This window comes from Lepidothrix coronata, unplaced genomic scaffold (genome assembly GCF_001604755.1).
Source record: "Lepidothrix coronata isolate B3197 unplaced genomic scaffold, Lepidothrix_coronata-1.0 Scaffold91, whole genome shotgun sequence".
NCBI lineage: Eukaryota > Metazoa > Chordata > Aves > Passeriformes > Pipridae > Lepidothrix > Lepidothrix coronata.
This window is the reverse complement of record NW_016690271.1, coordinates 165,935-188,070: the sequence shown is the minus strand read 5'-3', so window position 1 is coordinate 188,070 and position 22,136 is coordinate 165,935. Positions and strand designations below refer to the sequence as shown.

At 41.8% G+C, this 22,136-nt stretch overlaps 1 protein-coding gene across 1 annotated transcript; it reads left to right on the top strand.

Moving 5' to 3' along the window:
- The first annotated feature begins 2,680 nt into the window (after positions 1 to 2,680).
- SLC6A4 (solute carrier family 6 member 4) lies at positions 2,681 to 22,085 on the top strand. The gene is made up of 14 exons (XM_017821735.1): positions 2,681 to 2,995; positions 9,775 to 10,382; positions 11,128 to 11,262; positions 11,878 to 12,097; positions 12,483 to 12,621; positions 13,002 to 13,136; positions 14,654 to 14,757; positions 15,459 to 15,586; positions 15,911 to 16,023; positions 16,746 to 16,877; positions 17,886 to 17,985; positions 18,336 to 18,436; positions 19,816 to 19,983; positions 20,755 to 22,085. The coding sequence occupies exons 2-14, from the start codon at positions 9,920 to 9,922 to the stop codon at positions 20,827 to 20,829; spliced, it is 2,013 nt and encodes a 670-aa protein (XP_017677224.1). The 5' UTR covers positions 2,681 to 2,995; positions 9,775 to 9,919; the 3' UTR covers positions 20,830 to 22,085.
- The last annotated feature ends 51 nt before the right edge of the window (positions 22,086 to 22,136 follow it).

Here is a 22,136-nt window from a genome sequence, read left to right as displayed (position 1 = left end):
GATAAAAAGATGCTTTGGTTAGAATAAAAAAAGAATTCATGCCCACTGTATTTCAATGCTGATTCCTCCTTTAGTTTATATCCTTTGCAGAGCCTTGACCTTTGGATTGTTGAGGAACCACCCAATTAACAGTTTCCTTTTCCAGTTTGTCTACAAACCCACGTTGTTTTCATGTGAAAATTCAAGGGCAGTTCCTCTGACAGGTGGCAAATATTGACAGATAATGTTATAAAAGTCAGTTGTCTCAGGTTCAATCAAAAGCCAAAAAATAACTATTCCTAATGAAGACAAGGAAGAGGTAGGAGGAGAGGTTACATGTAGTGGCAGTTTGTGGGTTCTCAGAGTCAGATTTCTCCATTGGAATGTGCTCTTAAAACAGTTGTAGTGGAAACAGCAAAACCTCTCCAAACCCCATCCAACTCCCAGATGTGAATCCCAGCACTTTCTGTGTGGAAAATAGCAGGGAAGGGCAATAAGAATGTCTTTTATCCCAAAGCCAGTTGTAACAGCTTCTAATGTAGTCTGATTGCTAACCAAGCAAAAGATGGGAACAAATAAATACTTTAGGATTTGTTTGTTTTGTGTTATTTGGAAAATTGTTCCTACCCTTTTATAGGCAGTGAATCAGAGACACTTGGAGAACTATTACCAATCTCTTTGTACAGCTGGTACTACAGTTATTAGGTAATTTGATCGATGCTTCCCATCCTTTTGCTGGAATCCACAGCTGCTGTATCTGTGGAGAAGGGTGGAAGCATCTGAAGTTATGTCTTAAGTGCATTTTCTTCCTCTTTTTTTTTTTATACTTTCCCTAAATCATTAGGATTTGCCCACCAATGCACAGAAGATTTAATGAGATTTTGGAACTGACTCAGAGGAGCACCTGAAAGGTTTTCACATATGAGGTAAATAAGTGTCATAAAGTTGAAGGATTTGCCTGAAATCTCCAGTCTGTTATTTCTGTGATGCTCCAAAGGTTCCACATTGCTTGGCAAGAAAGTAAAGGAAAAAAAAAACAACTGTGCTGCTGTAGAAAACATTAATGAAAAAAACACAACTGAACAAAAAGGCCAGGATAAGGCTTGAAAGGTGGTTTTGTGTTCTTAGCATGCTGGTTTTCACATTAGAGCTTTGTGTGCCCTACCAAAATAACTGAGCAGTGACACTGGTGCTGCTGAGAAGGCAACTGCATTGACTAAGATGAATTATATGCAATAGTGTTTTAGACTTCTTGAAAGAACCTACTCTAAGCAGAGACTGAGATGGAGAAAAACCTCAGACAAAGGTCACGATCCCTCTAAAACGAGAAGAAACTCCAAAGATATAATTAAGTAAAAGGCAGAAGGGCTCTAAGTAGACAGAATTTATTTCTTGAAAGAGGGTAGAAAAAGTGAGTTTGGAAAAATAATTCCAGCCTCCCAGCAGTAGTGAGCTGGAAATCTGTATGAAAGGGAAGGCACAGATTCCTTGTGCCATCCCTCATCCCACCTCCCAAGAAAAAATCCTGCTGTCCAGAGCAAGGGGTCCAATCCACACACAGATATTTATGCACCAAAACACTGTGGTTTGACCTCCATAAAGGTTTAGTGAGTGAGGCACAACAGATCCTGTCCTGGTAAACCCTTTGGAATGGGACAAAACAGGGGGAAGACTGGGGATGCAAGGACAGTAACTTGTGGGGTTTTTCCTGTCTGCAGGGAAGTGAAGATTGTCAGGACCAAACCTGATTATCTTGGAAAGCAGGGTACAGGAGGGAAATTCAGCACGGCAGGGAGGAGTTAGATATTGTTTTTTTCACTAAAAGATCAACGAATTTCTAAAACAGCTGAACGCAAGAAGCTTCACTTGACACAACAGTCGTAGTAATCCACTGCCCGCAGGAGTCAATGGGAAAGCAAAAATGGTTTTAATCCCTCGTGTCTGTAACTGCAATGCCCGAGCTCTCCTTGAGATGGTGCAGGTGACTCGCCCTGACCGGCTGCTGCTCTGTCAGGGACCAGGGACAGCAAAGGAAAGTGCTAATTACAGCCCTCGGCTCCTCAGTTTGCTGTTTATTTTCTTTTCAATTGTTTGGAACAAGTCTCTGAAAACTGGCAGCCGCTTCCAGCAAAGTGATGCTGCTCTAACAATCAGCTTTTCTTATTTGTCCCCATTCTGCTTTTCCACTTTTTTTTCCCCTCCAAATCTGTCACCTCCACTATGGCACTATTTTGTTGACCTGTGATTTATGACTTTTTATAAAAAAATTGCGAAGGGCAGGAATGAAGAAATCCTGGATGAAAAAGCTGGAGAAAAAGCATATCAGAGGTGGAGTGAGGCATTTGGAGTAGTAGTAGGAAGAAAGGAAATTACTTATTGAGCTTACTGAGGCAGCAAAACGCTTGGGAAGAATTTGTGCTCCAAGCTTTAAAACAAAGCTAAACCTTATTTCTTTATTAAAACAATGCAAATATTCAGCAGTAGAAATTATTCTTTTCAAGCCCTTTTACTGTGATAATATCCCAGTCCTTCCTATGCTTCTGTAAACTACAGACCCACCTGTAAACTTGTAATTTACTGACTCCCTCAAAACTTCCATCCTGTTTGTTGCCTCCATCCTCATCACCATCCTGTTATTTATAGCTGTAACAACATCCAACAAAACTGCCCCTTACCAGGAAAGCTTCCCTCCTTCTCCCTCTGCCTTCATTGGATCCTGCTCTGAACGGATCAGAGCAGACAAATGTAGCCACCCACCTCTAGGAGGAAAACTGAGCTGCAGCCCTGGTGAAACATAAAGTTTATTTGGGTAAAGTGACGCAAAAATTCTTAAAGAGCTCTTTGGCAGCAGATTATCTGGAAATCAGACCATGTGAGGGGGGCTGGTGTACAAAAACCTCACCAAGGTGCTGAGTTGCCCACAGGCTGAGTTCCCGAGGCTGAAGTAAATGTGGGTGAAGGTCCCTCGGGCTTGGATAACTCCAAGGGAAGCGCTTCAGACCGACCCCAAACACAGGTATTTTATAATTTTGTCTTTAACACAGTGATGTCTAAAGTACTTTGGGAAATTCAGACAGACTCTGAGACGGCTCCTCCTCAGAGCCGACCTCCTGCAGCAGCAGACACTGGAGTTTCATTAACTTTCCTTCCTCGTTGCCTCTTTCAACTTCAGTTATAAAATCTGAAACACTAATGACAGGCTGAAACCTGAACTGTAGATTTTGTTCCTTTTTAAGGCAACTCTCAGGTCTTTGATTAATTTTTAAAACATCGGGAAAATGTGCATTCAACAAAGCTTTGGAGGTAGAAAAAGATACGCTGATTTTTGGTGGAAGTTTGCTTTGATTTTTTAAAACTTTTAATGCTTTCTCTTGCTTTTCTGCTGTGACATGCTCTACTCTGTCATGTTCAGGCACTTGTCCAGCAGTTATGAATGTTGGGAGTCAAATGCCTGTAAGCAGAAAATGTTCCAACAATCTGAAATTAAGAGTTCTGGCAGTTCACATAACTGCATTACAAATGTAAAGCTATTCAAAATTTACAAAAAAAGAATTAAACTATAAGGAAAAATGAGGGAAAGCAGCAGAATCTGAAGGGGGGAGAAAAAGAAAAAAGTCAATGCAAGTTGTTATTTATTTTGAAAGGGTAAAGTGAGGTTTGTTAACCATATGAAGTTATATTTTAAAAGGTAAACTGTTCTGGCACAGTAAATTATCGAACTCAATGGGACAGATTTATTGTAAGTAATAAATCTGAGGAGCATGTCCTATGTATTTATAGTCAAACACGTTTACTGAGACCAACTGGCTTGCTGGGTTAGTTTGCTAAGAAATGTGGAAGTTTAAGTAAGGAATGTAATGTAACTGAATATGGGCAAGGACAACATGTTTTGACGTGTTAAGAAAGCCTGGGGGGGAAAGGATCATGCATTTAATGGATCTGGGTTCTTGGAAATGTTGTGGCATTTTTGCAATGTGGGTTGTCAGTTGTCAGACTTTTACCAGGGAAGGGTTCAAACACTTGGGCTGCATCTTCTGGTGCTTTTGGTGGCGAATTGACCATAATTTTCTTGGACAGTTCTTTGCAAAGTTGTCGTACAGCAAGGGACAGCTGTGGGTCCATTTGCTAATTGTACAGGGCATGATGAATTTCAGACGGTCAAAGTAAGAAAAAATGCCCTAAGAATGGAATTTAATAACCCCCCTAAATTATTCCCACACATGGAAAGAGCTTGAATACACTGCACATTTCCTGCTTTCCTCCATGGAAATATAAACTGCTGAGTTTTCACTGGTAACAGTATTAGAGCCTGAAACGTTCTTTCTGTGTCCTGGTCTCCTTTCTGCTGCTCAGGTTTGAGCTCTTTTCCCAGCCCCTGTGTTTGCAGCTCTGTTGATCTGTATCTTGTAGAACTGTTACAACATAATTAGAATATAACAAAGCCCATCTGTGGGACAAGTGTTTCATAAAGAACTTAAGGAGAACTTGGAGCCTGAATAAAGGGCTGTAACTTGGAGATAGCCATTAACAAGCCACCTTCAAAGAAACATCATCTGTTACTCAGGAACGGTGCTGTATTTATTTGGTGATGTTTGCTGTGTCACGACCTGTCCTTCAAGCTTATATAAATAATTTGAGGAAGAATACAAAAGCAATATCTTCCCTCTAAGCTTATCTGTTTCCTTGCACTACACACAGACACTCTCAAGCCACAAAATGCATTTCCCCCTTCCTGTTCTTTAAATGACTGTCACCAATTTGGCAGCATTCCCACTAAAATACAATGTCTGCCTTCTCAACAAATTTTTAAAGGTAAAAAATCTCTCTTTCCTGCAGACGTTTTAATTTCAGACTGAAACATGGATAAAATTGAGACATAAAACTCACAGCACAGGTTTATATTTCCCCAATAGTGTTGCTTTCAGAAACACTGTTTTCCCATCTTAGCCTTATCTGGGAATACAGGAGTTAACTGGAGAGAGCCCACTCCTTATGCCACTCTTTGGGAAACACTTTTGTTCACCCAGGAGGGCCATTGTCTCACCAGCACTACTTGATGAGTTCTCTTGGACTCTGGTTTAGTATGTGAGCAAGCCCTTGGAGACCTGCAAATATTCATATACAGGATCCATGGTCACCTACATACTGCAAATCTCCTGTGAAACATTCACATGTTAGTGCTGTGCCGAAGCACCCAATCCAGTAACATCTAAAATCACCAGCACTGGGATCAGACCTGTAACAACTCACTGCAACATAAATTTCAGTGGGTTTTGATCACTCTATCAAAACTCAGTTCACCTAGAGAAGAGTATCTCAAAAAAAACCCCGAACAAATCAATGTTCAGTTGTTGAGGGATGTTCTAGATATCAGCTTAAATCTGCTTTGTACCTAACACCCCAATTCTGCGGGTACCAATTATATATGAGTATCAGGCTTTGAAATCTGAAATGCAAACCGTCACACTTTCTGTCAGCTCGCCTAATGGAGATAGGATGGAAAAGGATATTCTAGGTATTAATTTTTAGTTAAATCAGTGTAACTGAACACACTCAAAATCAAAAGGCACTAATTTTTTTGCATGATGAACCTAAATATGACTCGTGTATGACATGAGTCCAGCACCTGGAAACACCCAGGTATGAGTCTGTCGGAGGGTCACGGCTCATATTTTGGCTCAGAGGTGAAAATGGTGCCTCCAGGTAAACAGCACAGCCTTCTCCTGCGTGGGATAAATGAGTTCTATCTCACTCGTAGTCATACAAACTTCTTGTTTGATATTCCAGATAAAAGTAATTTCCTTGGACTCTTTCCATTTATGTACAAGCCTGTGTGAACCGCAAGGTGTAACTGCAGTCAGGCAGATATGGAACTTCAACCATCTGAAATACTCAGTGATAAAAGTGAGATTTAGTTCAAGCTAACAGTTTGATTCTGTTTGCCAACACCCTGGGCTCACTCTTTGTCTTGAGGTTCCAAGTGCTTTAATTCCCTGCAAGTCCCTGCCTGCGAGCGGCCGGAGCAGTGGGAGGGACGGTGGGACCGTGAGTTCTGCTGCAGGAATGCGGCTGTAACCCGGTCAGTGGCTGCTTCTCCCCCAGCTTTGCTTTGTAAAATCAGCACGTGGAATAAGAACATAATTCACATGAAGTGAAATATACACAAATCTACGAATTTTGTGGCTGTCATGACTTCTGCAGTCAGGCACAGGGGGCTGGACAAGCCCTGGGAGCTGCCCAGGCACTGCAGCCACACCTCAAACACAGAAACCTCCAGGTGACTCGAGGCTTTAAGATTTGCCTCCTTGAAGCATCTGCTGTTTGCTGTATCTCAACCTCATTGCTTTACTCTCCTAGACACACTAAAAGTCATTTTCTCCTTAAAAAAAAAAAACAGCCGGAGAATCACTTTGTTTTAAAGTGCTGGAAGGATTTGTTTACTCTGAGGCAGAGCATTAAAAACAAGGGATTCCCACACCTCCAGGAGAGGTCACTGCGTGCTCCAGAAATAAACAGGAGATGAGGCACCAGTTGTGCAAAAGGAAGCAGACCCCAGGCCAGGGATGCTCCTCAAGGATTGCTTTGCTAGAGGCAAAGGAGCCGAATTTGTGCATCAAGGCTTTTACATCATTTGTGTCATGCAGGGCTTTTACATCTACAGTGCTGGTTCAAGTTTAGCTCTGTGTGGGAGATAAATAAATATAATTTAATTAATATTTGGCTGATGTGAACTGCGTTGGTGGCTCCAGCCAAGCATGTACAAACACATGTCTTCAATTATCCATCTGGGTGTTTTCAACAAACAAGCAAAGCAGGGAATAGTTGTGGCGGACACGCTTCATGTTCCAGGGTCACTCCTCTTTAGTCACTCTTTGCACAGGGAGGGTGCCATTCCCAGCCTGGCACCTTCCACGTGCTCTTGCACGGCACAGAAATACTGAGGTGAAAACTGCCCTGCAGAATAATCTCTGGGCAGGGCTACTGGAGGGAGACAAAGCACTCGGGGCCTCCCAAAGGAGCAAAGTCATGTCCACCAAACACAGATCAAACCAAAATGAAGGCAGAGATATCTGTCCTCTTCCTCTTTCTATCTTTGCTTTTTCTCTTGTAGCTAATTATGGGTGATAAGAAGCCAAGGTGCAGTTATGTAAGAGCAACCTTTGCAACAGCTCAGACTGAAAATAGGTAATAAACTGCCATTTCTGAGATCCGTCCACTGTCATCAGTCAAGCACCTGAAGTACTGAGAGATCAGCACAGAGAAATGGAGGCTGAAGTGGGCAAAAATTTCCCTGGATGTCCTCCCTGCTGTCCTAGCATACCTCCCAACCCCAAGAGCTCCAGTTCTGCAGCTGTTCACTGTTTGTAGCTGTTACGGTTCCTTCAAGTATTTTTTTTCTTGAGTTGTAACAAAGCAGGGCAAAAAGTACATTCTCTGGGAGTTTTTTACAGCGTAACAAAACCTTCTGATTCTGTAACTGTTCTGTTTTCATGTGCCAACCATGCCCCTGTGAACACCACTGCATAGCCCCGGAGTCCATCACTCCAGAGATTTCCCAGGATAACTGACAAGCTGTAGTTCTGTTTCAGAAAAAAATTAGTTCCATCTCAAGCCCCCGAAAATTCACATGCCATTTTACATCTTTGAGGCTCAAACTACTGAAAATTCTACAAAAATATTTCAAATAATGTTCCATTTCTTTCCTGTGGTCTGCAGAAGACCAGAAGGAGCTTAGATCTGGATAGACAATGATCCTGATTGTCACAGATCTTGTGACAAGAGGACCTCCCCTCAGTGAAGAAAGCACAGAGAAATATCTTTGTGCAGAAACAAAGGGCTTTGCAAACACAGTAAGCGTTTAAGCCTCAGGTATGGGAAAATCAGTCCCAAGAGATAAATGCAGTTGAATCAACATCCTTTACTGCTTTCCCATTTATGGATCAGAGGTGTAAAGTCCAGAAGGGCTCAGGTTACTTTTCCATATTCCTACCTTATATTTAATATGCTCTATGCAAGGGGAGGATTGGCTGTGGCCTTTCCGAGGAGTTCTGTGTTGACACCAGTGGTGGTAGGACTGTTGCCATCTACATAAGCTCTTTTGGGACATTTGGAAGGTTTTGGACTCCAAAGACATTCGGGTTTTCTGGTCCTGCAGGTAAAACAGAAACTCCTGTTCTTGATGTTTCAATCTTTGTGGATGATTAACTAATGGTAGCAAAGTACGTGCTCCTGTAAAAATTCAAATTAATGATGCATTGCTTGCATTATTTGGGTAAAGACAGAAGGTAAGCCTGGAGAATTAGAGATTCCTGCAAGTTATAAACAACACCTTCAAGTGACTTTTATCTCGAGAACATCCTCCTGTTTGCTCTGCAGTTTGATAACTTTCCTTCTCTTTCTACTTGAAATGAGAAATGTTTAGAAGAGGTTTAACAAGTTGTCTTTGCAAAAGGCTCAAAGCTGGGAAAAACTTGAGTTTTAATAGCACTGGTAATCAGCAAATTCTTGAAATAAGCAAGTAATATCCCTTCTCTGCTTTAGTTTTTCCTCCAGTTAAAAATGAAATAATGCTTATTGTTCTGCTAGGATGTGACAATTGTAGTTACTGTTGTAAAATGCTTTGAAAAGTTAAAAATAGATGTAATTGTAATAATTTAATCTGTGGTGGCATTTAATCTGTGGTGTAGATTGTGTGACTCTTTGCTGGCTATAAAGGAGGGTTACTACCCCAGGGAATTTACAGCATAGAGGATCAACTCCTGTGCCAGGGTTTTGTTGGGTAAAGGCAGTTGAGTATTTACATTATCTGAACGAATGAGCAGAAAACAAAGCACAACCTGCTGAATCACAACTCTTTTTCTGTTCTCTTTGTTCTGAAGGAAAAGTTATTTGTGTCACATTTTTTCTTTATTTCAGGATGGTTTATTTCCCTTGGATTCTGTTTTTAGCACACATGAAGAGGGCAGGTAAATCCAGGGACTCTCCCAGTGCCTGTTTTTTTGCCCACTACCCTTCCTGGGGCTGGAACCACAGTGTCAGCAGATCCAAACAGAAGGAAAGATGCTTTTATGTGCCCAAGGAGTCAAAACCGGGGACAAGTTTTATCCTTTAGACTCACGTGTTAGTTCTTAATCAAAAGAATCAAATTGAAGTTTATGATCTTTTCTTCTTGCTATTAGTGTTGACTGAGCCTCAAGTGTTAACTGATGCAAAACCAGTGAGATTTAAATACTTTCCTGAAGTTTCATTCAAGCCTTCTAGGTCTGCTGCTAAACATAGCAGACACTGTGGGATTCTCAAGAAAGGTAGTCATGAAATGTAATTTTTATATCCATGGTTATCTCATATTTCTTTAAATAATTCTTTCCCCTTCATACTGGGTCAATCTAGAAATTGCCACAGGATGAGTGGATCAGTCACAGCTTATGAAAATGAATGTCCAAGTCACACTAAACTCTGACCTCAGTTTGCAAACTGGGAGTCCCACAAGGTCCCTGGGTGTGAATCCAGAAGACAGCAGGACTGTGACTGCCTGTGAGGTGTCCAACAATGCCCAAAGTCCCGCACACCTGCCTGAGAGGGTGTAATGCAGGTACACCGACCTCTGCTGTGGAAGAGGATGACTGTTTCCTTCCTTTCTCTGGACAAAATCCTGAATGGATTATCAGCTCTGTGATTCACATTGCATGCTGTGATGGCTAATTACTTCCGACGGTATTTTAATCACGGAATCTGTCAGTTGTAACTTGAAAGTTACCAGAATTATGGATTTGTAACTCTCTTTTAATTTCTTAGATGGTGCCTGTGCCTTCAATCTGATGGATTTAAGTATGGAAGAGGAATTCTAAAAGTGGTGGGAATAAAAGTGTGGGAAGACAAGCCACGAGGGGACTCTGTGCTGCTGCCTGTCTGCAAGTGATCAGAACAAATCCCAGAAAAAATGGAAAAACAGGCAACAAGCAATGAGACTGAGCCACTGACTTCCAAGAAAGATGTCTCAGACTGTAACAAAGGAGAAGACTGTAAAGAGAACAGACTTCTGGTCAGGAACCCTAAATCTGCCCTCCGGCTGGTGGAGGATGGCAATAAAGTCCATCCCAGCCAGGGGGATAAAGGGGAGGCCGCTCAGATCTCAAATGGTTACTCAGCAGTTCAGAGCTCGGCCCCCTGCAATGGGATGGGAGAGGTGGAGGATACCCAGGGCACGGCCCCCGCAGCCACAACCACCACCACAACCACCACGTCCACCACCTGTGGAGCTGAAGGGCAGCAGCAGCTGATGGAGCTGGAAGACAGAGAGACCTGGAGTAAAAAAATTGACTTTCTCCTCTCTGTCATTGGATATGCAGTGGATCTGGGAAATGTGTGGAGATTTCCCTATATATGCTACCAAAATGGAGGAGGTCAGTGCCCAGCCCTGTTGGGTGTTTCTTAATGCTGAACTTCCTTGCTTATAAATGGATGACTCAGTGGCTTTTAAATTATCATGTGTACCCAAAAACCAGAGGGAAATGACCTACTTTTTAAGCAGATTGGAAAACTTAAATATTGGGATAGGATAGCATTAAGATGAAAGAAAAACTAGTCAGCAGGATTTAACAAATCAGTATACAATTAGAAGCTGAGAGCAAGCTATGTGCAGAATCACCCTCCAACAGGAAACACTCAATCCCTGTCCAAAAGAGTATTTTAAAGTCAGATAAACCAACATGTCAAAACCAACTGATGAGGAAGGCGAGGTCTTAGACTGGCACAAGAGACAAAATATAAATCTAAAATCTACTCAAGGAGATCTTTGAAAGGACTTTTGTCTCCTTGATGTAACAAAGGCATTTTACTGGCTAAATAAATTATTTTATCTGCAGCCCATCTCACAGCTGTACCCATTGTAGCCAGCGGAGTCTTGGTGAATCCTACATGTACTCACTACAGAAATGTGAGAAATTTGGCCTGAGTGCTGCTTCTTGTTCACACAGCTAAGTAGTTACTCTCACAAGAAATCCCACAGTAATTCAGTGTGGTGCACTGGCTACAGAGGGGATATGCATTTTCCCTGTGGGACAAAAGGAACTCCTGTTTCTGGAGTGCTGGTACTGTTGGAAGAGAAGTCCTATGAAGAGTTACAATCATGTGCTTTCTCTCTTGCAGGAGCATTCCTCATTCCTTACACAATCATGGCCATCTTTGGAGGGATTCCCCTCTTCTATATGGAATTAGCACTAGGACAGTACCACAGGAATGGGTGTATTTCCATTTGGAGAAAAATATGTCCTATATTCAAAGGTAAAGAAGGGAAATGGAACTTTATGAATAACTGGAAAATTTTCCTATAAAGATGAAATTTCTGGGAAAGAAAGGAAAATCTCATAAAACTCTTAAGGCTTGTTCTACACAAGATTTTGGTTTTACAAAGAAAGCTTTCCTAAAACTCTATGTACATCTGCACGTGTGTGTACTGTTGTACACACCTATAATATGCAACTCTCAAATTGATTAGAGGCCAGTCCACTTCTCTGACCCAAGCCTGAAAATATAAATAAAAGATAGGAAAAGGAGGAGTTCTATATGCTCATTTACTGTTGTTCCCAGTGTTATAGCTCTGGTCTTGTCTTTTTTGAGACTGCAAGATGCCTCTTTCTAAATTCCAGAAATTTAGGAACAGATAAAAAAAATCTCTATAAGCATGTTCTGTCTTGTCTAATGATGTTTTAGTGGGATCAGATCCCGAGTGTTTCTGAAGTCACATGAAATTCCAGCATTGTAAACACCAGGGAGGGTATGGTTAAGTCCTGCAGAGCTGCCCTAGAAAGTCACTAATGGTAGCTGATGTGATAACTTCCTTTTATTTTTGGCCTAAACTTTACACTGACTGCATGTAATTATTTCCTGCCTCACTAGGAATTGGCTTTGCCATCTGTATAATAGATCTTTACGTAGCCTCCTACTACAACACCATCATGGCTTGGGCCTTTTACTACCTCATATCCTCCTTCACGGCGGAGCTGCCGTGGACCAGCTGCACAAACCCCTGGAACACAGGCAACTGCACCAACTACTTCAGCAAGGACAACGTCAGCTGGTCCGTGCACTCCGTCTCTCCCGCAGAAGAATTTTATACGTAAGTGCATGTAAGTGAGGACGGTGATAGGAGACAGTCTGGTGGAGCAGGGAGCCAGCTCTTCCTTGGAGGAGAGCAGGGCTTAATGTTAATGGTGCCCTCTTCTGAGCCATTAAAATCACTGAATATTTGTAGGTTACGTAAGCTTAGAGTGTATGGGGGTACTCAGCTGTCATCACTTATTATCCCCGACGTACCATCAACATCAAACTTTCAGCTAAAATAAAATAAATCTGAGATTACATGACTCCGAAGGCTACTTATCAAGGCCTCAGGATTCCTTGTAATGCTCACACCACGGTATGGGACTGTTCAAAGCAAACTTAGTGTAAGCATTTATTAAAAAAAAAATATCTCTCTACTGTGTTTTTCTTTCCTCTTTCAGCCGCCAAGTTCTACAGGTGCACAGGTCTGAGGGGCTGGATGACCTGGGGGGCATCAGCTGGCAACTGACCCTCTGCTTGTTGTTAATCTTCACCATTGTGTACTTCAGCATCTGGAAAGGGGTCAAAACATCTGGCAAGGTGAATGCAAAAGCAGGATAAATCAACTTGGTACAGGACAGTCTAGAGGCAGTTCTAAATGAGCCAGTTAACTGTCAGGGAATTGTCTCAGTGTTCATGACAGGGATTATAGGCTGATTATTTGGGAATGCTGTAGAGTGATTGCTATTGTTATCCAAGTAATACATGACACCAGGAAGTTACACCCTTGTTCTCTGGGCAAGAACAGCCCTGCCAAGGAAAGCGGGTACAGATGTGCACACTGCCTGTCTGCAGACCTTCAGAACAGCTCATGTGAAGATGTTATAAATCCTAAGAGATATAATATAAATATCTCATTCTTATTACCCCTGTTAAATTTCTACCCGTGGCAAATGCTGTGTTACCATTTTCCTTCCCAGGTGGTTTGGGTGACTGCCACGTTCCCTTACATCATCCTCTTTATCCTGCTAGTGAGAGGTGCAACTCTGCCTGGGGCTTGGAGAGGTGTCCTCTACTACTTGAAACCCGACTGGCAGAAACTCCTGGCCACTGAGGTAAGAAACAGCATCAAAGGGCAGAGATTTGCTTTTAGCCTATCTGTGTATATCAGCACATACATACTTCAGTGTCCAAAAGAGCATGATTGAACAGATGTCTTAGCATGGGCTTAAAAGCCTGACTCCATGCTCTTGGTGAAACAGTCCTGCTATTTCTTCCATAATTATGAAGAACTTTAAAGATGAGAGTCCACCATCAGTGGCAGAATTCCCATACAGTGTGTGAATAGAATTAGCAATATGATTTGAAAGAAAACAAATGACCAGTTTTTCATTAGAAAAATGGTGAACAGGCTGTGGAGGAGGAATAAATCAGACAGGCCTGCATACACCTCCAAAATCTGGAAGGAAAGGAGGAATGAGGACAAGACTGAGTGAACCAACAAACCCCAGGCACTCCAGTATCTGATTTAGCCTTGAACTCCGTGGATGACAAATAGTCCATCAGGCCCAAGGCTGCACTTACTTCACTGCCTGTGAAAGTGTCTAGTGAGGAGGGTGATGGAAAAAAACCCAAAGCAATAAATACTACAAACACATAGATTAAAAAATTCTAATGTTTGCAAGTCTGGTGCTGCCCAGCTGATATAGAGAGTTTTGAATGAAGAGGAAATGAAAAGACACCAGTCTCTGATAAAGCAGCATCTCCAATAAGGACCCACATCTTCTGAAAAAGCAATAAAGGGCATTGATATTGTATTGGATGTATCTGGAGTGAGGACAGCAGATTGCAATCTGTGTGCTGGACGATGACAGAGCTCTGTCTGGGTGATACAGGATGGCCTCACACGATGGATGAGAATATTAGAAATGAGTTGTAATGAACTCCATGTTTCAATCAAAAGAGGATAAATGAATGAGGACTTTCACCTTCAGAAAGAGAACTGATATTGTACTTTAGAACATTACTCATTAGGGCTGTGGCCACTTCTCAAGTACAACAGGCTTTTCATAACAAGATCATCACACTTGCATCTGTCACGGCTACAACAAAGCTGAATTGAGTCCTAAGGACCAGAACTGCACCCACACTGTCAAATGTATTTCCACAAATCTAGGAAAAATCTGGACAGTGTTCAGCTACTACTTAGCCTGGAGGACACAAAGCCAAACACGGGACTACTCCACAGCACACAGAGTTTGGAGGACTCCAGACTGCAAAATCATGGATAGAAAGTTCTCTATACAAAAGTGTGCAAAACTTGTGTTAAACTGATTACGAGGCAAATCACTGAATTAATCTAAAATGCTGCCAGAAGTGAAAATGCCACAACAGTGTAGAGATAAAAGAAGCACCCATAGGCACCAAAATTAGAGTAGATATTTACAGCTCTCACAGATCTATAATAATCATTCATATTTCAACATCTCTCCTAACAAAGTGTCAGACCAGGATTAGGACATAGGCAGAGCACTGAAAAACCCTTTTGGAGCCCTAAGTGACATTCTGAATATGCCAAACTCATTCAATCTGTTTCATGTCATTTTTTTTCTTGATTTTCAATATTTTTCAGGTTTGGGTGGATGCAGCAGCTCAGATTTTTTTCTCCCTGGGACCAGGTTTTGGGGTCCTATTGGCTTATGCCAGCTACAACAAATTCCATAACAACTGCTACCAGTGAGTTCTACCTTATTCTAAAAGTAAAATCGAGTTAAGAAATGTAACCGTGGGTATTGATGAAAAAGAAACACGGTGCTGGTGAAAGGCACTGAAATGTCAGACCTGTGTACGTACAAATGAGACAGAATTGTAACAGAACAGAAATCCTAATTGCAAGAACCTGCAAAGCAGGTTCTCTAAAGCATTTCTCCTCTGTTGTGCCCACCTTAAAGAGAAATCATTTTCACCAATTACAGCAGAGGTCTAAAGTGTAGAAAACTGTGGCAACAAAATGGACTAAACCCCTGCCAAACCATCACACTGTAATTATTTAATCTTAGGAAATGACTTCATGTTCTTGAGCTGAAAGGCAATTTATAGTTGTTTCCTTGTTAAATTGAAAAAATTCTATTTCTAACTTGTGAAATAAAATTCTCAATTCTTTAATATTCCTATAGTAATTCCTATTCTTTTAAAACAGCCAGCATTCAATCTAGTGTCGGACTAATGTTACAGCACCTGTTTGAATTTGAAGAAGGAAAAGTAGTCATGGGTTGTTTTTTTTTTACTTTCTTTCAAACCTGCTGCTTGTTTTTTTCCCTGTATTCTCCTAGTTTTTCTAGGAGTCTGTCCAGACTGTTAACTCACCCCATCTGGTTGTAAATTACTCTTTGCAGCAGATGCACATTCCCTGATGTGAGTTAGGTCTTCTGTTGCAGAGATGCTCTGGTTACCAGCACCGTGAACTGCGTGACCAGTTTCGTGTCGGGATTTGTCATCTTCACTGTGCTGGGATACATGGCTGAGATGAGGAACGAGGATGTGTCAGAGGTTGCCAAAGACACCGGTAGGTTAATGCTCCTACACACCTCAAACTGCTTCTAAGAAAGGATATATTTGTGTGTTACCTTCTAGATCAAGAACAGCCCAAGTGATGAGAAATATTTAGTATTGATTCAGGATACTGACTTTATGATATGGGCACTGTTACCCAGTAGAGCTAAAAAATTAGCCCATAAATACAGCACATACAAGTCATATTGCAGCTTCACACAGGTGGTGGTAACAGCCTGTGGGAAGCTTTCCCCTGGGAGATAACGTGTTTCAGTGACCCAGCCTGCCCTCCCTGCAGCAGCACTGGCTGACAATTATCCCAATTCTCTGACACCAGGACCCAGCCTGCTCTTCATCACGTACGCCGAGGCCATTGCCAACATGCCAGCTTCCACCTTCTTCGCCATCATCTTCTTCCTGATGCTGCTCACGCTGGGATTAGACAGCACGGTGAGTAGTGGGGCTCTCAGACCCTCCATGTATGGCCTCACCCCCCCCCAGACAGCACAGAAACAGAACTGCAAACATTGCACTGTCACAGGTGCAACTATTACACCAATTTTTGCCTAAATATAATTAAATGATTTGTCACTGTCATACTGTGACAACTCCTAACAGACCCAGAAACACAATCAAAGCACTTGATGCACAAACCCCTGGTTGAATGGGGCCTTCCAGGCTCCTTCTCGCTTGTAAACCTACAGAGCAATTATTAAATTCTGGAAGTTTTTCTCACAAATTGGATTTAAAAGGTGGGAACTGGAGGTGGGAACTCTCAGCGGCACTGTGAGGAGGAGATACACTAAAAGCTTATCATGTGAGCCTGGTTTTACAGATGGAGAATTAGCTCCTTCCAGCAAGGCTGAGCTCAGCTGATTTAACGATCTTGGTTCCTCTGAATCACCTCCCACTTGTCCCCACCCGAGTGCCTGTAACACAGAACTGCCTCTGGATGACAGTCCATTCCTGCAGATACTTGAAGACTAAATCCCCACCCTAAAGAGCTTTAAAGAGCTTTCTGAGGAGAGACCTGTCTAAACAGCAGCCACACCACCTCTATAGCAGAACAAAGCCTCAGTGTTTCTGTGCTGTAAAGCTCCTTTAAGTATCTAAACACTTTCAAGCAGGTAACACTGCCCTCTATTTTCCAGTGATTTTTCCATGCTTTTCAGTTTGCAGGACTAGAGGGAGTGATTACTGGAGTGCTGGATGAATTCCCACATGTCTGGGGCAAACGCAGGGAATTGTTCGTCCTTGGCCTGATCATTGTTTGCTTTTTGGGGTCACTGGCAACCCTGACATTTGTGAGTATTTCACCCACTCCCAGCCCTCCTCACTGGCAGTTTCCTGCAAAGGACATCTTGGAGAGGGTGGTAGTTTTTCAAGAGAGTTTCAACACATCAGATTAAATCTCCAGCCTGTGATTTTATACATTAGAAATCTGTTACTTGGAATAAATGTGAACACTATTTCACTAGGAAATGTGTTGCAAAATGATCCTACTGCAACACATCATAAATGACACGGCTGCATCAGTCAGCAGACAGCCCTCCACATTTTGTGTGTGGTTTACTTCTTGTTCCCAGAAACATTGTTATAACTTCCCCAATGTTTAAAATGTATTTTGAATTACAAAAATTATCAAAAATGATCTGCTAGAAAATGCTGTAGCTGACTGTTGCAGTTCTCCAAAAACTTCTAGTAATGAATTTCCTGGATATCCCAGAAATCATTAGTCACACCAAAGAGTCCCTGTGGGGCTTGTGGATTTCATTCTCACAATAAGAATTTTTTGAATAATGAGTGTAATGACCATAAGGGAAAAAGAAAAAAATACTTGGCTTTCCTGTCATGTTTCGCTCCACTTGCTCATTTATGTGTAACTTCCTTCTCATTTAAAGTGTTTGCTCTACAAGGATGATTAGCTCCTCCCCAGGGGGTCTCCTCCTTCATGATTCTGGACCCCAAATGGGAAGAAAGCAAAGCAACACTTTATTTATTTCCTGTTCAGTTGCTATAACTCATGTTGGAGAAAGATGCCATCACAGAAGGCAGGCAAAAGCCATCCTGCCAACCACCACCAAACCCCATTTTGTTCAGTAAAATCCAGGTAGAACTGCCAGCGGGTTTTAGCTTTTCTGCATGGCAACCCCACTGGTGAGGGATGTCCACAGAGAGTGAGCAGATCACCAAGGATTTCCCTGGCAGGAACTGCCACAAAGGGACAGAACTGAGTGAATTTCCCACCCGAGAATAAGCAGGATTTCCACCCCTGGACCCCCGGGACACTGACAATTCGATGTCCTTTCCAGGGGGGAGCGTATGTGGTAAAGCTGTTTGAGGAATACGCCACTGGTCCAGCTGTCCTGACCGTCGTGTTCCTGGAAGCAATTGCTGTGTCCTGGTTCTATGGTAGGTCTACAAACACTCCTGAGCTTCTGCAGTGCAGCATTTCCTCAGTTTCTGCAGACAAAGATCAATGATGTCTCCAGAAAAAGTTCACAAAACCTTTTTACAAACTCACTGATTACTAAATCCGTGAGAATTAATATTGTTCTCTGAGAGAAGTACAGAGACACCTAAAAGTAACAGGAGATAGAATTCAGACCAATGAAGGATTCAATATAATTAAGAGTTATAGGAACAAAACAGTCTTTGGTGCTGGATTCTGGATTTACTTGCTTGGCATAAAAAATGCTGAACATCTACTTAGGGAAAACTTAGATCTGCTGTCACCCCTCTCCTCCCACTTGTCTCCACAGGCATCACCCAGTTCTGCAATGACGTGAAGGAAATGCTGGGCTCTGCCCCAGGCTGGTACTGGCGAGTTTGCTGGGTCGTAATTAGTCCCCTCTTCCTTCTGGTGAGTTTTCTTTGGAGCTTTTTCTTTCCAGCACAAGAAAATTACCACTGAGCAATGCAGTTCCTTAGACTCCTAAAAGCTAAATTCTGGAATTTTCTTGTGAAGTTCTTCAGTAATAATTTTCATTGAACCAAAAAGGCTCAATTAATGATAAAGCCAATGCAATGCTGCAAGGTCTTGTTCCTAAATCACAATTTTAAGGATTTCTGTAGGTGAGTTAGCTAAGTACATCTAGGTTCTGAATAACTTTCCTCCTTCCCTCTGCTGAGCAAACTTACTTTGTTTTATTGCTTTATGTTTATCTCAGCAAAATGAAGTAATGAAAGCTGATGAAACACACTGGCAGAGGAGGAAAACCAAGATCAGTAAATACACTGTCTCAGCAACCGCTGACCGACAACTTCAGAATATTCCACTTAAATTTTACGGCAGTTAATTACAACCTTTATAAATCTATAATTCAGAATGGGAAATACTGCCCAAATATTTGACTTGGCAGTATTATTGATAACATTTGAACATAAAGTGTTCATTTCCTGATTCAAAATTAGTTCACGGTGTCTTTTATTCTGACTGGCCTTAGTGGGAGCAGAGCAGGTCAAGATGGAGTTTATGAAGCACAGAATGTAGATTTAAGACCTGCAGAGTGAATTCAAAGCACTTGTAATGATCAAGGCATAATTAACAGACTTTCATTTTATTACTCCTAGAAAAAGAAGGGATGAAAAGGCTATAAATAAAAATGTGACACCACGGTAATTTTTATAGAACTGTTCTCTTTGTGATCCTAAACCAGCAAAACAAACAGAGGCACAGAGCTCTGGGGATGTGGTTACCAGGCAGAGCTATCTGCATTCCCTGTGGGAACTAACCCAAAATAAGGAAAGCTCAGAAGGAATGATGTAATTTCTAAATGGAAATTTTCCTGGTAATCTTGAGCTTCTGATGATACTCCGGAAAAAACAAAGTCAGAGATCCTTCCAAAGATACTCACAAATATTATTCCTGTGATATTCAACTAAAAGTATTGGTTGCTTTATAGGACATTTTTCAGCCATGAATGACATGCTCAGGAAAATGATGCAACAGCATTAACCAAGCTGACATTTCTTTCTTTTCCTATATTGACAGAGAGCAGTGCAGTGTGGAGAGAAACTGCTTTGGAAAGCATCACTTTGGTCTTTTGTTTTGTGGTTTGTTGTTGGTTTTTTGTTTCTTTTTAAAATCCATACTAACGTAATTCAGGATTTTTTCAGTGTTGACATGCGTTGAGTCCTACTAATTTATTTATTTCAGTGCTAGGCAGGAACACAGAATTCCCCAGTGTGTGTGTGCCACCAAAATCCACTTATTCATACTTCATTCTTTCTCTCTTTCAGTTTGTCACTTGCAGCTTTCTGTCCAACCCTCCTGAGCTGAGGCTTTTTGAATATGATTATCCCTACTGGACCACAGTGCTGGGTTATTGCATAGGAACCTCCTCCGTCATCTTCATTCCAATCTACATGGTTTATCGGCTGATCATCACCCCAGGAACACTTAAGGAGGTATCCAAGATGCTCTGTCGCTTCTATTCGATGTTAGGAAGGAGGTGATTCCCGTAAATATTATGAGTAGGTTTTTCTAGGGACTGATGACCTGGGATTTGGCTGTTCTGTTCCTGGCCAGCTGAATGCTAATTGACTTCTGCCCATTCTGAGGGATTCAAAAGTCTCCCCAGGTCTTACTGAGGCCACTGAGATATTCTTATAAATATTATATCATGTAATTTTTTTAAGCTCTGCTGAACTAGAGGCTCTTCCTAGAAATCACACCAGACACTGTCATGCAAAGAGGCAGTGAAAGGCTGGTTCCCTTGGGTATATCTGTAAGAAAGGCTTCTTTTTCTCTCCCATAAGATAAGATTTCTCTGCCATAAAGCTGTGGCAGCCTGTGATGACAATTTTGGGATTTACTGTAAGTTCAAATAAATACCAGTTCATAAAGAATATGTTCGGTGGACTCAGGGTATCCAAGTAAACTGCAAAGTCCTAAAAACAACTGCCAACTTTGATTTCAATTATGTTACAAATAATTAAAAAAACCCACTGTGTACTTTTATAGCACTTTACACCTTCATAGTGCTGAAATAACAGAGGCCTGAAGTAATAAGTGGTAGTAGTTCAAGAGCAGTTCAAGTAGTTAAGCAGTTCAGTAGTTCAGTAGTAGTTCAAGAGGTGTAACTCAAAGTCATATTTTATTATAAAACTCTTTCTAAATGGCTGTCATGTACTACCTCTAAAATTAATCAATTACTAATACTGATTGCTTTTCAACAGCGTATTCTGAAAAGCATCACTCCAGAAACAGCTACAGAAATTCCCTTTGGAGACATCCGCATGAATGCAGTATAAACCACCCCGGCTTTGGGGGGACAGAGGGGAGCACGAGATGTCACTTTCCCCACACTCCCCCCGCCGAAGAATCCCCTCTCCAGCTGAGACAACAGAGGAGTTTCCCATGGAGGCTGCAGCACTGACAACAGGCATTTGGGAACGTGATGCCTCCAGCACATTCACCCGAGCAGTTCAACGAAACCTCCTGTGCACTTCCAACCAGGCTGAACTGAGAACTGCCTCCCTCTGGAACACCTGTGTGCATGGGAACAGGACGCCTGTGTGCATGGGAACATCCCTGCTCCACGTGTGGGCACCGGGGGACTGCAGCAGCCCCTCCAGGATGGGTGGGATTAGGTGTGAACCCCAGTCTGTGGCAGTGCTCCCGTACCTTCCTCAGTGTGGTCGTTCGTCCTGGGCAATGTCGTATTCGCTTTAAGGTCCTAATTGCTTCAACTACATGGAAAAATGCAGAACTACTTCTGATAGCCATACATCACTCGAGCAACACAGGGTTTTATAAACTAGGAATAAAAAAAAAATAGTTAACCCCCGAGGTTTGTAGTGGAGGAGACAGAGGGAGAGGAAACAATCCTGAGCAGCACTACATACAGCTCTGCACACATCAGCACTGGCCTCCTTTTCATTTCCTGCATTTTGTAAGTGGTAACAATTTCTACTGTTTCTTGCATCACAAGTACTGCAAAAGCAATTTTTGTGATGTTTTAGGCTTCACTTTCCTAAACCACTCAACCTTTAGACCGAGTGGTTGAAATACTGAGAAACTGATTTCATTTACTTATATCATTGCTTTTTTCCTTCCATTTACATATCCGCCTGAAAACATGTAAAATAACCAATATTTATCAGGTAGCTCAACAAGTAGCCATATATTAAATATCAGTTTTGTACAAACCCCACTTATGTGGATACCAAATGGGCTGCACTGCAATTACAAATGTTTGAGGCAAAAATTTCCTTCTCTTCAGCTCACCTTCCACTCATCTATCACACGAGTATATCCTACCCTCTGTTCTGAACAGTGAAAGGAAGTTATGAAACCGGTAAATTAGGACCATCTTTGCCTTTTAAAGAGAATTAAACTGGAGTTTTAGCTGTACAGAACTAAGTATTCCCTCCAACTTGTACATGATGCGCCTGTATTAATTTATGCAGCTGTTTAGTTACAAGTGTTGCAAGCTGATTGTAAGTCATCAGTATGTGCCTTGTACTGTAAACTGTTATTGTAATAAATTTAATATTCATAAACCATCTGTAGACGTCTCTTGTGCCTCTCTCTTATGGGAAGAACAAAGATAAAATCT

Coding starts and splice junctions, on each gene's coding strand:
- SLC6A4 (XM_017821735.1), top strand. CDS start 9,920: ATGGAAAAACAGGCAACAAGCAATGAGACTGAGCCACTGACTTCCAAG. Junction 12,622..13,001: donor GGGTCAAAACATCTGGCAAG/GTGAATGCAAAA, acceptor TTTCCTTCCCAG/GTGGTTTGGGTGACTGCCAC. Junction 16,024..16,745: donor CGCTGGGATTAGACAGCACG/GTGAGTAGTGGG, acceptor CATGCTTTTCAG/TTTGCAGGACTAGAGGGAGT.